At 33.2% G+C, this 17469-nt stretch overlaps 1 protein-coding gene across 2 annotated transcripts in view; it reads right to left on the bottom strand.

The window, feature by feature from the left end:
• Positions 1 to 15416, bottom strand: part of Ythdc2 (YTH N6-methyladenosine RNA binding protein C2) — an 83139-nt gene extending 67723 nt beyond the window's left edge. For both annotated transcript variants that reach the window (XM_071612193.1, XM_027941134.2), the window contains exons 1-6: positions 15039 to 15416; positions 13800 to 13890; positions 8071 to 8267; positions 6719 to 6918; positions 1471 to 1637; positions 472 to 574 (exon numbers count right to left, since the gene is read on the bottom strand). In XM_071612193.1, the coding sequence (XP_071468294.1) occupies positions 472 to 574; positions 1471 to 1637; positions 6719 to 6918; positions 8071 to 8267; positions 13800 to 13890; positions 15039 to 15249 (969 nt within the window). In that variant the 5' untranslated portion in view covers positions 15250 to 15416. The remainder of the gene's footprint in view (positions 1 to 471; positions 575 to 1470; positions 1638 to 6718; positions 6919 to 8070; positions 8268 to 13799; positions 13891 to 15038) is intronic.
• Between the last annotated feature and the right edge of the window lie 2053 nt (positions 15417 to 17469).

The following is a 17469-nucleotide window of genomic DNA, read 5'->3' as shown; positions in this document are numbered from 1 at the left end:
TAATATTTTTATAACACAAACTGGTTAAGGTTAGAATTCTTTTAATAAGAAGGTATCTCATCTTATTCCATCGGTGGCTAATTAATTTAATAGCTTAACCATGAAATTAAATGACTATAAAATATACACTTACAACTGGGAAATAAATGATATTAAAGAGGGATCAGATAACTAAGTATACAGATAAAACTTTCACAATTTCTGAAGAATTCTAATTACTTGCATTATTTTCACATATGAAAATTTTTACATTTTTAAAATGTCCTATTTTACCTCATAAGATCTGATAGTACAAAATACTTACTACCAAGTATTTACTTCTAATAATTATAGACACAAAGTAACTTGATTGAAATAGTCTTTTCAAAACAAAAAATTAGCTTTCATTTTTACCCCGTTCTATAAATGTAATTATGTACTTAAGTATTAAGCAACCTGAGTTATATATCCCAAATTCAGCAATATTCTTACCACAATAACATGTGTCACAGTTGACAATGTACTATCACCTGCCATCAGTGTACGAAGCAATACTCCATTAGTGCAAAATGTCAGAAGTGTCTTTGGAGAAACCCTTTTTATGAAATAAAAATAAAGTACATAATTACAAATCTTGTACGTAATTAAAACAGTTATGTTAAATGATGACCTTATATGTACTTTACTCAGTATTGCTAAAATAATAGTATACTGATAAGTACAGCTTATTAGCAAAGTTATAAGAAATACATATTTTATGTCTAAGAAGCTCACAAATGTATTATTACTAACAGTTTTCTATTAACTAAGCACCTTGTTAAACAAGTTTTTTAAAAAAAAACTTAAAAACTTTTTGCTTGGAGAAAAAAACTGCATCACAAATGAAATCAACCTTTTTAATCTCTACTGAAAACAAAGAAATGGTACTTCTTTGTAAAGAAAGTATTATTAGCTCTACTGGAGGTTGAGCATCCTTAATTCAAAAATCCAAAATTCAAAGTGCTCAAAAGTTTTGGATTTCAGAGCATATGGGCTAAGGATATTCAACTAGTACAGTTTATACAAATACTCCAAAATTCAGAAACCTCCAAAATCTGATATACTTCTGTTCCCAACTATTTAGAATAAGGAATACTCAACCAATACTAATGACATTAAAACAGAGTCATTAACATTCAATGAGAGCTTACTATAAACTTTACATCAAAGCTGTGCTTTACAGACCTTTATTAGCCTTTTTTATAGAGAAAATTGAGGTTCAGAGAGGTGAAAAAACTTGGCAATAGATTATGAATCTATGAAATGAGATTTGTATCTGTAATCCATAAACTCTTTTTTTTAAACTATTCAAAACCTCACTAAGTTTAGGCATGCCTTTGATATCCTAGTATAAACTTACTAACTTTTCAACAAACACGTTCTCTATTTTTAGTGAAATATATACATTTAGTCTTTTCTAAACATTAAAGAAGATACAAGAACTGTCTTTACCTGCTTTCTAATCGGATCTGATAACCAATTGTTTGACCAATCCTTTCCCTTCTCTCTGCAGCAACTCTTTCTGCCACAGCAATAGCTGCTAATCGTCTTGGTTGAGTACAAAATATACGGCAGGGGATACCATTTTTAAAGCAATCATCTAAAAGGAACTGAGGAATCTGAAATGAAAATTTTAAAATACTATGATATGTATTTTGCATACCCTGAAAATCCAAATAAACCAACTGAAACACCAATAGAACTAAAAGTTCAATAACATGTTCAAATAAAATAATCATAAAATCAACAGTTTTCATGTAACTGGTAATAATTAAAAATATAATTTGGGCTGAGATTGTGGCTCAGTGGTAGAGTGCTAGCTTAGCACATGTGAGGCACTGGATTTGATCCCAAGCACAACATAATAAAAGAAAAAAAAGCTAAATAATAAAAAATAAACAAAATAAAAGTATTGGATCCATTGAAAACTTTTTTAAAAAGAAAATATAATTTAAAAGATCTTATTCTTGTTTTTGTTTCTGTTTTAATTCAGGGGCACTCGACCACTGAATAATACCCCCAGCCCTCTTTCTTTTTTTTTTGAGATTGAACTGTACTCTTTTATTGGTTGTTCAAAACATTACAAAGCTCTTGACACAGAGACAGGGTCTCACTGAGTTGCTTAGCGCCTTGCTTTTTGCCGAGGCTAACTTTGAACTCGTGATCCTCCTGCCTCAGCCTCCTGGGCTGCTGGGATTACTGGCGTGGGCCACCATGCCTGGCAAGATCTTGTTCTTGTTAGATATTAAAATTAAAATATTTTAAATTAAATTTATCAAAAATATTTAAGGATTATATGAAGACAATATAATGCTGTTGAAAAATAAAAGACCGGAATATGTAAAGAAATACATTATATTCGTAGATGGGAATAATCACTATTGGAAAAACTTTAGCTGTCCCCAAAATCATTCTAAGAATCAGTGAAATAATAATCTAAATTCCACTGTGCTTTTTTAAATAGTGAAAAGCATAAAGAAGACAAATAGCCTATAATCCCAGGGCTGCAAATACTTTTCTAAGAATAAAATTCAAGCAGGTCATAAAGATTTGAAATGAAAAGTAAGTTTTACCCAGCCATAGCCATAATGCTCTCTATAAACTACTTATAGTTTCTCATGAACTATTTCAAGAAAAATAATTCACAAAATTCAGGATGTTTATGTATACAAACATTTTTTATTGAAAGTGATTACTGTATTTAATGTTTAAATTTGCATTTTCTTTTCACCTATCAGATATACCTAATGCATTTTAACAGCTACACATTCCATCTTATGGATGTGCTATAATTTAACAAATATGACTACACATTAAGTAATTTTCAGTTTTTTAACCTGTTAATGGTGTTATAGCTTGCTATTAAAAACAATGCTGCAGTTAAATCTATTCTCATATACTTACGTAGATTTATGTATTATAAATTACTGGAAATAAAGATTTCAAAGTGTGTACATTCATAACCTCAATAGAAAAACTATCAAATTGTTCTCCAAAACAATTGATACTCCTACCAACAAAGCAAAAAGGCTATTTTCCAATATGCAAATACAGAATATCATCAATTTTTAAAATTTCTGCCAATGATAAATATATTTTGGTTTTTATTCTTCAAGTATGAGTAGGAAAGATCTTTTCATATAAACCTTATTAGCCTCTAGGATGAACTTTACTTATTCATCTAGAAGCATAAATGTAAAAGAACTGTCAAAAATATTTTTAAAGAAAAGATAAATATATCATTTTCAAACTACAGAAATTCAAGATAAAAGAAAAACTTCTGACAGAAAACTGGAAAAAAAATACTTGAGGCAAAAATAAGAATTACATCTGACTTCTCAATAGACACCATGCAAGCAAGAAAAGAGCAGACTAAAATTAAATGTTGAGAGAAAACAGTCAACCAACCTAGAATTCTATGTTACAAAATTTCCTTCAAAAGAAGTAATAATGAGTTTGTTAGGTGAACAAAAATTGAGAGAATTTGTTGCCAGTAAACATGCCTTGAAAGAAATGTATTTTTTTAAGTTCTTTAAAGATATAGAAAATAATATAGGGCAGACACTCAGATCTTCATAAAGAAAGGAAGAACAGCAAAGAATGAAAAGTGAAGGTAAAATAATTATAATTTTCCCTTATAATAACTATAATTTTTCATTATTGACCTAATGGAAAATAATAGCAACAAAATGTATTTGATTATGTATGTTTATATATATGTATATACATATGTTTAATCTTGTGTTTCTATATATATATGTGTATGCTTATATACAAGTGAAATGAGTGACAGTGACAATACAATTGATAGTACAAAGGAATTAGAACTAATTTGCTATTTAAGTTATTCACACTGTGAAGTGGTATTATTTGAAACTGAACTTGGATTAGTTGTAAATGTATATTTCAAATTCTATAGAAACCACTCAAAAAAGTAGAAGATAATGAAGAGAAGTGTTTTGCTATATACTGTAAACAACAAAAAATAAAAAAGCAGACTCTTGGTGCAGGAATAGATAATGAAATTAGAGATATATAACAAAAATTCCAGAAATAGACCCAAGTACACAGAAACTTAATATTTGATCAAAAACTACATTTTATAGGGGAAGAGAATAGGTTATCAGACAAAGGTTATATTTGAATACATCTAGACATTGACAAAAAAATTTCTACCTGATATGATACAATAAATTCCTAGTGAATTTTTCAAATGACAATATGAGCATAAAATATTTATAGGAAATGTTTTTTAATTTGATGGTAAGAAAATTCCTCCTTTAGCATGGTTCAAAGTCTTAAAGATTGACAGATTTTATTAAATAAAAATTTTAGATTGCCAATATGATAAACATTGATTTTTATTTCTTCAACTATAAGTGAAATATAATATCTTTTCATACATATTGTATAACATAAGCAAAGATACCATAAGTAAAACTAAAATCAAATTTAAAATTCTGAGAAATTAACATGTTTAACAGACAACAGGCATATATACTTAATATATAAAGTGTTCTAAAAATAAATTCAAAACTTTCAATACTGTCAATACTGTTTTAATGCTAATTCTTTTCAGAGTTATTACACAATAACTAGTTAATCTAACTATTAAAATTTTTAATACGGTATTCTTAATCTGGTATTTGCAATTCTAGGAATTTATCTCATTGAAACTTCCACAAATAAGCAAAGAAACATTATGATACAACATAAGAAAGTAAATACAACACATAATACCAAAATTCCTGCTCTATTTCCTAGTTATATTAACCATGGCAGCTTAATATCCATAAATTCTAGCTTTTATTCCTTATCTCTAAAAAGATAATTAAATAAATCTACATACTTTGAACTTATTGAAAGGCTGAACTAAGACAGCTCTTGTAAAAACTCAGCATACCATAAACATTTTTTTAATCATTGTTTTTTATCATTATAAAAATATTCAGGAATACTATACGTAGGTGTTTTTAAAATGAAGTATATCTCTAGGTAGTAACATGGAAAACCTCCAGTTTCTGAGATGAAAAAAGTAACATGTCATTATCCCATGTTTGTTTTTAAAAAACATCATCACATATCAATGCTTATAAAGAGACCTTTGGGGTTTTTTAAATATAAAATAAATCAGTGCTGAGAGAGATAAAAAACAAAACATACATTATCCCCCACTTCTTTCCCCAAAGAAAAACTGAAATGTATCCAAAGTTTCTCACAACAGGTAGAAAGCGTGATGGGAAAATTATAATTCTATTTTTCATTTTCTCTGTAATATTTTCCATAATGTTTGAGTTTTGTAAAACAAATATTAATAAGGGGAATTACAAATCAATCAGACATTCAAAGAGATTCTTCAAAGTGACTCTATGGAATTTCACTAAGTCATACAAGGACTTATATTGAAGAAAAAACATATTTTGTCTTCAGACAAAAATGAATTATTTAGCTCATTTTAAGGTTTAAATGACTAAGTCCTACAAATAAATAACTAAAAAAGTTTTTAGATATAGTCAACTTCTCTGTTATGGTTTGAATGTGTCTCCCAAAAGTTTGTGAGTTCAAAACTTAATATCCAAATTCTTATATTAATGGTGTTCAGGTGAGGTCTTTCTGATGAGGATCAGATGAGGTAAAGCAGGTAGGGCTGCCATGACAGCATTACCAACTTAATAAGAACAGAAATCCAAGTTAGCATATATGCTTTGTTTAGCCAAGGGATGCCCTCTACCACATTATGATTCTGAAAACCATCACCAGTGACCAGTGCCATGTTCTTGGACTTCCCAGGTTCCATTAACTAAATAAACCTTTCTTCCTTACAAACTGACTACTTATTAAGCCAACCAATATAACTATAAGAAATGTTGGGCTGGGGTTATAGCTCAGTGGTAGAGTGCTTGCCTAGCACGTGTGAATGGGTTTGATCCTCAGCACCACATATAAATAAATAAAGGTACTGCGTCCATCTACAACTAAAAATATTTTTTAAAAATCTTAATTGTCGAAACTAAATTTTGTCTATGAAAGAAATGTTACTTTTATATGAACCTCAATCAATAGCAAGATAATTTTAATACCCATCACAAAATGCTGAAACTTAAAAGAATGTAAGCAAGAGATGGTTGTGTTGCACCATATTTACTTTCCAGTTTTTATCATGTGAGTGGAACTTCATAGCAAAGATATGCTTTGATTCTAAACATCCAAGTCAAACATATTCCTATTAATTCTATTCCTCAAACTATATTAATTTTTTATTGCTTTTACTTTAGCTGCTATGTACAAAACGCCATGTATGCCAAGTGCTTTATAGAAATAGCTTCTCTAAATCTTACCCTTAAAAAAGTAGCAGTCTCATTTTATAAGTGAAGACTCTACCTCACAGAGATTATAAAACTAGCCTAAAACTTCACATCAAATAAGTGAGGAACTGAAATTTGAACTCCAGATCTGAGCCCATGTTTCTTCCATAATACTAATCTGCATTTTCACCTCTATTTTAGATTTAAGATAAACTACTCTATAGTTATAAAATAAATAATTTATAATATTTCCTTTCTACAAATTCTCAAAATGTACTCCCAGTAATATTTCTGAAATAACCACTAGTATAATAACCATAATTCTATTTTTCTGTTTATAAACACAAGTAGAATAAACTTGATATAAAACTACAACATGGGATAGAGAAACAAACCTGTGTGGTCTTTCCAGACCCAGTTTCTCCTACAATCAAAACTACTTTATTTTCCTTAATTATTTTTACAATTTCTTCTTGTTTCTCAAACACTGGCAAAGACTGCCTGAATGAGTCAAATTCAGATTCTCCTCTTTTCACTGGAACTTGAGGTATGCCATTGTTGAGTCGCCCACTTGTTTTACTCATTTCCCGGTTTTCTTTGAAAATGAATGGAAAAACAAAAAAATTATAATCAACATTGAAAAAGAAGTGTTCAATGCTTCATGTTTTTCTCCTATACTTACTATAGAATATACTACAAATTTCAGTACCAACATAGATGAATAAAAATTGATTCTTTAATAATCATTAAAAACACAATTTTGATAATCTAAATTATTTTCAGGTTTACCATAAGTTTCCATCAGTAGTATCACAGAAAATTAAATTTTTATAGTAGGAAAGAATGTGCATTATATTTATAAGAATTGTGACATACAATATGAAAACATATTACAGAAAAAGAAAATAACCTATATATTCTAAAGTTATACATGTATGATTAAATGAGAAACAGGATTACATGTGTAAATACAAGGTTGGAATGCTTCACAAATTTCCTAGTTGAGCCTTTTAGCAATATCCACATTTAACATAAGAAGGAATAAAAAAGATATGTTTTATATTCTCCATGTAGTTCCAAATAAGTTTTGTCTGCCTATATTTAAAACAAGTTATTTGATATTGAAGACCATATATTTGCTGCAGACCTGCTCCAAAAGACAGCGATAATTATGCAAATCTGTCACTATAGGTAATAAAATAAATGTCTCACTTTGGGAGTTATTTTTCCAAATAGTAAAATTACAACTTCATTTTCTAACCAAAATAATAATTTTTCTACACTGGAGCCATTTAATGAACTAAAGAGTCTACCAATCCATTAACAGATACTAAAGCCCCATTTCAAAATTTTATTCATTAATGCATCAAGGCAGTATATATATCCCTGTTTAGTTTGCTGGCTGGTTGAATGACTTTAAACAAATCATTTAACTCTTCATAGGGCAAAGGTTGCCATGAGGCCTTTTATAATGGGTTAGTATACTGCCTAGCATACAATATGTGCTCAGTAAATGTTAGCTATTGCTATAATGCTTAAAAAAAAAAAAAAAAAACTTGGTTCAACTCCATGACAAGCCTTAAAACTGCATTTTGTTCCCAAATTTTCACAACTCTTAATCATTTCTAACAAACTATTCAAACTGAGAAAACTTATTTCTTATAAGTTTTTAAAAATAAATCTAAATGGAAAAAGAATAGTCATCAAATAACAGGGTAAACAAGGAAGCTCACCAGAAAATACATACCAGCTTCAACTGCAAACACATTTCCTCTTTCTGTTTTAGGCAGAAGTTCAGTTCGCTCTTTATTGGTAACAGGAAATCTCTGAATTAGGCTCCTAATAGCATGCTTTGTATTATGAGTCAAATTACAGGTCATCATTGCATGAGCTGTTTCTGATCCATCTTTCTTCTTCACAGTTAGATATCTATTTGCTCCCTTTCTGAATATTAATAAAAATCATTTGTTTACTACATACAGTCAACTAGTTCACATATCATGTATGCCTACTTTTCTCAAGCAAAACAATTTTAAAAAATCAAAACACTTTTGGGATAAAATGCTAAACATCCTCCCAAAATGCAATAAAGAGAAATTTAGGGCTAAAATGGCCACAAGACTATTTTCAATTAAAATTTCAAAATGTGGCAAATTTAATTTGAAATCAGCAAAAAAAAGGGGGGGGGGAGGCTTACTTATCCAGAAGTGTTGAAAATTAGTCTTTAGCAGACTTTATGGTAGACTTAAACATCACCAGTTAATACATGCTGTGAAGCATATAGAGCGGGGTGGGGTTGGGGTGGGGTTCTAAACAAAAGAACCTAAAAGTGACAATGAAGAAGCTATGGCTGACTGTTCAGATTAATGTGTCCCATTTGAATGCTTCCACAGTATGTTGGTAATGTCACACTCCCATGAAAACCTGTTAAAAGTGCCAGTTTTAGTGGCTGAACCAAAAATTCATAAAACAGAATTTCTGGTAACTATTTCAGATACATTTTTTCTTAATAGAACAGATTTTTCAAAGCTTCAGGCTCTTTAATTAAAAGGTAATGATGATCTATAACTATTCAAGTTATTTCCTGGAAATTCATTTGTTTCTTTATATCTAGTACAGAACTGACCATGTCTTTTATACTTCTGTAGCTCCAAAAACACTAGGTTAAATGCTATACACACAGGAAATCCTCAAGTGTTCTGAATGATTTAATAACACAAGGCTATTATCTGGCACTAATTGTACTGAGAGCTCAGGCCCTGAAGGCTCACAAGACATGGGTTTGAATCCCAGTTCTACCACTTACTGGCTGTGGCGCCATAAGAAAATTATTTAATGGCTCAAGTCTAAGATTATAATATCTATTTCAAAGGAATATTATGTGATTAAAATGATATACTGTCAAGTACATTTCACTAAAAGTAAACATAATAGTTACAGATAAAAATATCTGTAATTTCCATAGTGTAAAAGTAATCATGTCAGGAGGTTTTACTATGTTCCACCTTCAGCATGGGCTCTAACATAAATGAAAGTTATTATATAATTATCAGAGAAAATTTTTATTTATTTTTATTTTTTTATTTTTTTTGGTAATGGTGATTGAACCCAGGGGCGTTTTACCATTGAGCTACATCCCAACTCCCTTTTTTTTTTTTTTTAATTTTGAGAAGGGATCTCACTAAATTGCTGAGGTTGGCCTTGAACTTCCCATTCTTCTACCTCAACCTCCCAAGTTGCTGAGATTACAGGTGGATGTGCCACCACATCTGGCTGATTTCCTAAATTTTAAAAAAAAGTCACCCAATATATTTTACAAAATGCTTTACCATTTATTAACATCACCAGCATATTATAGAAAAAAGCAACAGAGTCATAAATACAACAACTATTACTTACTTTGATAATTTTTATGATTCTAATTAGATTTAAATTTTGTAATCAATAGCTTCATTATAAAAACGATATTAAACTGGAAACTGACCTATACAGTTTTACCTATATAAGGCTTCTAAATGAGGCTTTTATTTTACAACAATTTTAAATTTCTGACGATTCCTTACTAAATACTAAATATATGGTTTCTATCATCATACATTAATTGAGCACCTACTTTAGGCCAGGCACTGTGGTAGAAACTAGAATTACAATGTTGAGTAAAATATACTCTCCTTCTTCAACAATCCTACAATCAAATTAATAGTCAAAATGAAACCTTCCTAATATAGGTTGCCTAACAGCTTTTATTTATAAAAACAATTCACATTAAGCAGGTGCAATGACATAGCCATTACCATTTAAAATGTATTGAATTCAGATTTAGCACAGATGGTAGGGCAGAAACACAGCATAAAGTTGACAGTTTCTATGTTTAATAAAAGAGTCCACCTGTGGCTATTAGTGCTTGTTCCTACCACATTCAGCATCACAGTGACAGTATCACAAAAGGATCAATGAAATTTTTGGTAAAATATTCACCTCATCATTGAATGAAATATTCAGTATAGTAGAGATTACGTACTGCTACATTAACTGAAACACTAAAATTTTATCAGGTATTCATTCCAAGGCTATTGATACTATGTTTTGATGAAAAACATAAAAACCTCCTTTCTAAAGAAAAATTAACTAGAAACTAGCCACAGAAAATAATGCTACATAAATAACTTCACAAGATTTTTGGGTTTTTTGTGCCAGGGATTGAGCCCAAGGACACTTAACTACTGAGCCACATCCCCTAGCCCTTTTTTTATTTTCTTACTTTGAGAAAGGGTCTCACTAAGTTGCTTAGGGCCTCACTAAGTTGCTGAGGCTGGCTTTGAACTTGCGATCCTCCTGCCTCAACCTTCCATGCCTCTGGGATTACGGAAGTACACCACCATGGCCAGTTAGAATTTTTTAAATAACAAAATGCAACCCCCACATGCAGTTTTTAAGCATAAAAGCAAATGCTCAATGGGGATGGCAAAAGGGGAGACTTTGGTCAACAGGTCCAAAGTTATAGTTAAATAAGAAGAATAAGTTCTGGTGTTCTACTTCACAGTATAATGACTATAGTTAACAATAAGGCACATTTCAAAATAGCTATGAGAGAATTTTTTAAAGTTCTCACACACACACACACACAATTTTCACCACCAAGAAATGATAAATATTTAAGGTAATATATATGCTAAATTACCCTGATTTCTACAATGTATACATGTATCAAAACATCACAATGTATTCTATAAATATATTATTAGTCAATTAAAAATAAAAATTAACTAAAACTAATGTAATAATATTATAGATAAGAATTTCTTATCTGTAATTTCAAAGTGTAAAAATAACCAATGCATGTTATAGTGAAGTTGTGGCATTTCAATGGCTTCTTCCTTTGGAAGAAAAATGATGGGAGTTGAGAACTTAGCTCAATGGTAGAGCACAAACAGCATATACAAGGCCCTGGGTTCAATCCCTAGTATCCCATCAGCACCACCAAAAAAAGAAAAATGATGCTATAACCAATCAAATTTGATACAATTTTTTTATTAATCCATTTATCAGTTTACTAAACATGTTATTAAGCATTTAACATAAACAGCCATATGCCTTAATATTCTCCACTTTCCAAATCTGAAAACAATTTAAAAGATCATCTAAAAGAGGCTGGGGGTATAGCTCAGTGGTAGATTATTTCACATATACTACCCTGGGTTTGATGCCCAGCACAAAAAAAAAGAAAGAAAGAAAGAAAAAAAATTATCTAACAAGCCAAAGAAATGACTACTTAAAAAGATGACAGCCAGGCCTGGGATTGTGGCTCAGTAATGGAGTGCTTGCTTAGCATGTGTGAGGCACTGGGTTCAATTCTCAGCACTGCATATAAATAAATGAATAACTGTCCATCAACATCTAAAAAAAAAGATTAAAAAAAGATGACAGCCATCAAGGAGTTAATGCCTCTAAAAAAAACAAGACATTCATTAGATGCCTACTAAATATAAATACTTAATTTCTTATACCCTATATTTATACTTCCCTTAAGCAGGGAGATAAAAGATCTAAATCATTTTCACCCCAATACTGTAAGTAATATAGAATTACAAATTTATTAAAGTTTAACATATTAAACTTTAATATATTAATATGGACTTTTTTGGGCTGGGGATGTGGCTCAAGCCGTAGCGCGCTCGCCTGGTATGCGTGCGGCCCGGGTTCGATCCTCAGCACCACATACAAAGAAAGATGTTGTGTCCGCCAAATACTAAAAAATAAATATTAAAATTCTCTCTCTCTCACTCTCTCTTTAAAAAAAAAATATGGACTTTTTTATGACTAATTAGAAACTTAATAGTTTAATAACCAACCAAATAACTTTGCCACTAAAATGAATACAGCTGCTTTCATGCTATATCCACAGTTTGTAGTAAATTTGTTCTTAGTATGGCCTTATTGGACTATAAGTACCTGGAAAATGAGACCTCCCACACATTATTTTTGACCTAACTTCTTGGAGCACCCAGAACATTGCTATAAACTCACAATGAACATCAAAATGTATTAACTAAGCAAGGCATACACCTGTAATCCAGCTACTCAGAAGGCTGAGGCAGGTAGATCACAACTTCAAGGCCAATCTGGGCAAACTCAGCAAGAACCTACCTCAAAACAAAATTTAAAAAGGGGTGGTGATACAGATTAGAGATAGGACCCTGTGTATTCTAGGCAAGTGCTCTGAATTCAACTCCCAGTACCCTCCCCCACAAAAAAATAATTATTTTAGTTACACATTAACTGTTCAAATTCTGGCTCTGCCACTTATTAGCTATGTGATTTTAAGAAAATCACTTACCACCTCTAAGCTTTCATGGCCTCACCTGTTATATAGGTACCAGATATTAATAAAAGAACCTATCTTATTAAACTATTGAGAGAATTAAGTGATAATCCATTTAAAGCATCTAGCACAGTGACTGTTGCATAAGAGCACTTCAGTGTTAGCTGCTGTTATTATCACTGAATATAGCAGGGTTTCTTTTTAATGGTGTCAAAAAATTCCTCAAGAGACATTACTACTTTGAACCCTTATAAGATGAAAGGGTAAAACTGAAAAGAGGTATACCCTTCTGGTCAAGGTGAGTAGATTACTTCAGTACCTATTAAGTAGTGACTGTAACAGTCATGGGATAAGAACCACATACGTGGAAAATCTACTTTCACATAACTTAGTATTTTTTCATTCCACAAGTTTTTAACCATTAATTTTGTAAACTTCATTTTGTCTAACTTGCATTAATTAAAAGAGGAAAAGATTTTGCTTTGGTTATAAACAAGTCACAGACTCAGAAAAGTATTCTCTTAGGACCAAAACACAATGATTTCAGTTGAGGAAAAAAAATTAAACAAAGACGAGATGGAATTTTTGGCATGTGAAACCTGACTTTCAAAGAAAACTTTAGTAGAAGATATACTAAATATCACAAAATGGGGGTATTACTACAAGAAGACTATCTTCACTAAAAGATGAGCAACTATTAAAACTAAAACCAAAGTACATTCAACTTGTTAGGAAGAGATGGAAAACAAAATCCATCACGTCTTCATTTTGAAAGAAAGGCTACCAGACGAGCACAGTAGCACAGGTTTGTAATCTCAGAGACTCCAGAGGCTGAAGCAGGAGGATCACCAGCTCAAGACCAGCCTTGGCAATTAGTGAGACCCTATGCAACTTGGGGTGGGGTTGTACCTCAGTGGCAGAGCACTTGCATAGCACGTGTGGGGCACTAGGTTCAATCCTCAGCACCACATAAAAATAAATACATAAAATAAAGGTACTGTGTCCACCTACAATTAAAAAAATTTATTTCAAATTTTTTAAAAATTAAAACAATAAAAGGGGTGGGATGTGGTTCAGTGGTTAAGTACCATGACATATTTATCCCTTTTTTTGATAAATAATCTGTTTTAAAATAAGAAAAACTATCAGCTTACCCTTTACTTTTAGAAACTAAACCAAGAGATTGACTCAACCGATGAATAAAGGCTCTTTCAGTACTGGTCAGTGAAGAAGGAAATTCCATTTCTACATAAAAAAAAAAAAAGTAGTACCATTTGTGGATGAACAATTTTCTTTCTCTTTCAAGTAATATATAAAAATGCAAATTACAAAAAACACATAAGCATATAGTCAAATTATATTTTGTGAAAAGTAAGAATTCAATAACCACTGAATGCTTACCAGAATTCTGATATTAATTTTTTTGAACCATGTAATGAACCTAAATATGATAAAGGACTCTGATGCTTACCAAAGACTGCTGGAATCTTGAGCTGATATAATGACTGATGAACATAATTTAGTATTTTTACATAGTCCTTACTTGCTTAATTAACAAAATGTTTATTTCCTTCAACAATGAGAATATGCAAGCATTAGTTCTCAACATGAAACTCCACTGTCTTTGCTTTCAAAACTATACCGAATTTATATTCCATTATTTTGGATGAGATTTATTGTTACATAGTGCTGATACTTTACGTCTGTTTTAGTAGAAGTTCAAAACTACTCTTCCAGGTCACCCAGTTTGGACTGAAACTAAAAAGTCTTCTATTTAAGTCAGCAAAACGGAGGGAGCATTCAATGATGCTGTACAGACACCACAGGTGAGCTGCTGGTCCTGAATTATAGGACCCAAGACAGAGTCTTCTAAGGTGTGGAATAGCTTCGTAGGCCAAGAGAAGTTTAATTTGTCAAAGTGTTTAGCATGATGTTACTAAGATTTAAACATTTTGCAAGTGCATTTACTTATCTGTTTGACTTCCTTCTTTTGTAGCTTAAATGTTAACTAGTTAAGGCTAAGCCTGCTTTTAAATAACGTAAGTGTAGAGGCTTACCAATACCCAAAAAACGCTGCCCTAGCTGCCCAAGGCTGCTCAAAGTCCTGGAAAAAGAAAAACTTCCCGCTTGGGAGCAACTTGACCTTCCCGCCTTCTGATGCCAGGCAAGTGCTGGTCAGTAACCCAGCGGACCCGCACGGCAGCTTGCGGTTCTTCACTTCCCACCGTAGGGGCACCACCGCGCTCCAACCCGGGCTGAGCCTCGTAGGGCTGCCAGGTGGGCGGCCCCGGTCTCCCCTCCTGTTCTGGGGCAGCCCCATCACTCAGGGGATCCAGTTTGCTGGCCGGGGGCGAAGGGCCGTCGGCCTGCGGGGTCCCTGTCTGGAACCGCACCTCTCTGGTCCCCGTATCGGAAGCGCTCCAGAGCGATATTGACTGCGATCTTCACCTCCTCGTCGATACGAATGTCCTTCAGGCCCTTGGCCCGGCCGCCGCCCCCAGGGCCACAAGGAGCGGGGCCTCCCCCTCCGCCTCCAGTCCCACCGGCGCCGCCGCCACCGCCCGGAGCCGGCGGCCGCGGGGAGATGCTGCTCGGCCTGGACATGGCCCTGAGGAGATGTTCTCCCCGCGCGGGAGCGGCCAGGCCTGCTGCTGACAGCCAACGACAGGGAATGTGGGCCTCAGGGGCAACTGCGGGAGCCCGACGTCTCAGCCGGCAGCCGCTCTTGGGTCAGAGTCGCCGGAAAGCTAGCATTCACCACAACAAGCCAAAAAGCGCCGGCGCCACTAAAGCCCCGGAGCGGCGGAGTGCGCGAGCGTGATGACGTCACCAGGCCCGCCGCAGCCCGTGACCTCAGCACGTCAGCCGTCCCGCTAGGCGGCAGCTGTGCAGACTGAAACTCCCACCGAGGTGATGGTGAGGTTTCCTCTCGCCGCCCGCGGAGGTGTTCTCGTTCATCCTTTTACTCAATTACTTATTAGTTGGCTTAATCCTTGGCTCCTTCCTTCAGAACAGCTTCCTACTGCCCAGCAGTATGCTACACTCTCCATGTGCATTAGGAAATAGACAAAGGTTCCCGCCCTCATGGGGTTTATATTCTAGGGGGAGTAGGCTGCCAGATGAAGCAAATAAAAATACAGACAATAGAGTGATTTGAATTTCCCGTGAACAAAGAATAATGTTTTAGTATCCATCTTTCCTATGCAATATTTGGAAACACATAGTGGAAAAAAATTATCCTTTACCCGAAATTCGTATTTAACTGAGAGTCTATATTTTATTTCACAACCTTAAATGGGGTGACAGACAAAAAACAAGTTAATGATTAAGTCATAGTTATAAATACTATAACTATTTATTGATTTCATATTTTGGGTATGATGGAATATGGAGGTAGGACCCTTTAGTCTGGGGGTAGTGAGGGAAGGTTATGAGAATTTACACTGATTTGCAATCCCACTAACATAAATTTAATCCCTGCCACTCTGATCTTCCTCTGATTATCCTCCAGACAGCAACCAGACTAATCTTTTTTAAAATATAAGGCAAATAGCATCACACCCCAATATAAAGACTTTGAATTGTTCTGCACTACAATTAGAACAAACCTTAAATTTGTACCATGACCTCAAGACACTTTATGGCTGCCCTCACCATCATGATAATGTATCGTGTTCAGATGCACTTCTCTTTCTCTCTTTCTCTCTCTCTCTCTCTCTTTTCTCACACAAAGCTCCTTACCATCTGGAGAACTTTGCACTTGGATAATTTTCTCCTGCATAAGGCTATCTTCCTTTGAAAACTTATCATCATCTAAAGCAGAATTCCATCCCTTGCCTAGGCATGCTCTCTCACATCAATCTGTTTTCATTTGCCACTTTTTGAAAATATTTTATTTGCTCTTCTCACTAGGATATAAACTTCTTATAATCAGAAACCTTGTTTATAGTGTTTGTCACTGTTTTGTCAGCACACAATAGGTGTTTTAGAATCTAGAATTAAGACTGGTTATCTCTGCCCTCAGAATACATTCCTCATAATCCTTAAACTCCAGATATCTTTTATTGACTCCTAGAAAGAGTTCTGGACAAGGAAAGTTAGGTCTTATATTCTGCCCCTTGCTAAAAACAGGTGACTAGCTTTGAGAGTGGACTATCCTAATATCCAGAGATGTATTACAGACTTTATAAGAGAGCAAACCATAGATAGATAACAATAAAGAGAGCAAGCCATAGATAGATAACAATCATCTCACTGCAGCAAAATGTCTATATAATAATCCCTACATAGATATAAATTAGCAACTCATCCTGAAAGAGTTTATTATAATGCCCACTATGTTAATCACAGTCAACTGTGTTGCAATGCTTAACAGGATGTCATATCTTACAAATAATGATAGTTTGGGAACTGAAATATACACAAAAAAACCCAAGAAATAGATGTACATTAAAACACTCATATATTTACTTGACTTAGAGATTGAGATCAAAATTATGTTCTAAATTGAAAGTTTTAGAGCTACTTACTACAGTTCCATTTTGGTATTTTTCCACTGACTTTATTACTTGCATATCAAAAATATTTCCAAATAGTAATAATGAAGTGGTGTTTAATCCTAGAAAATATAATTTAACTGGAAGAAATCTATCTGCTTCTCGATTTGAGCAAGTCATTTAATCTTTCCAGATTAGTGCTTCCCAAGCTTTTCATCTCATGGTATACATAGAAAGTGATATTTGCATGACAGACTGGGTATGACAAAGAATACTAATGCTTATAAATTTTCATGTTTTTCTTCTTTCAGAGATCAACAGTAGACCA

The sequence above is a fragment of the Marmota flaviventris genome, chromosome 5 (assembly GCF_047511675.1).
Source record: "Marmota flaviventris isolate mMarFla1 chromosome 5, mMarFla1.hap1, whole genome shotgun sequence".
NCBI lineage: Eukaryota > Metazoa > Chordata > Mammalia > Rodentia > Sciuridae > Marmota > Marmota flaviventris.
Note: the sequence above shows the minus strand (reverse complement) of the source record. Positions and strands in the feature narration are given on the sequence as shown.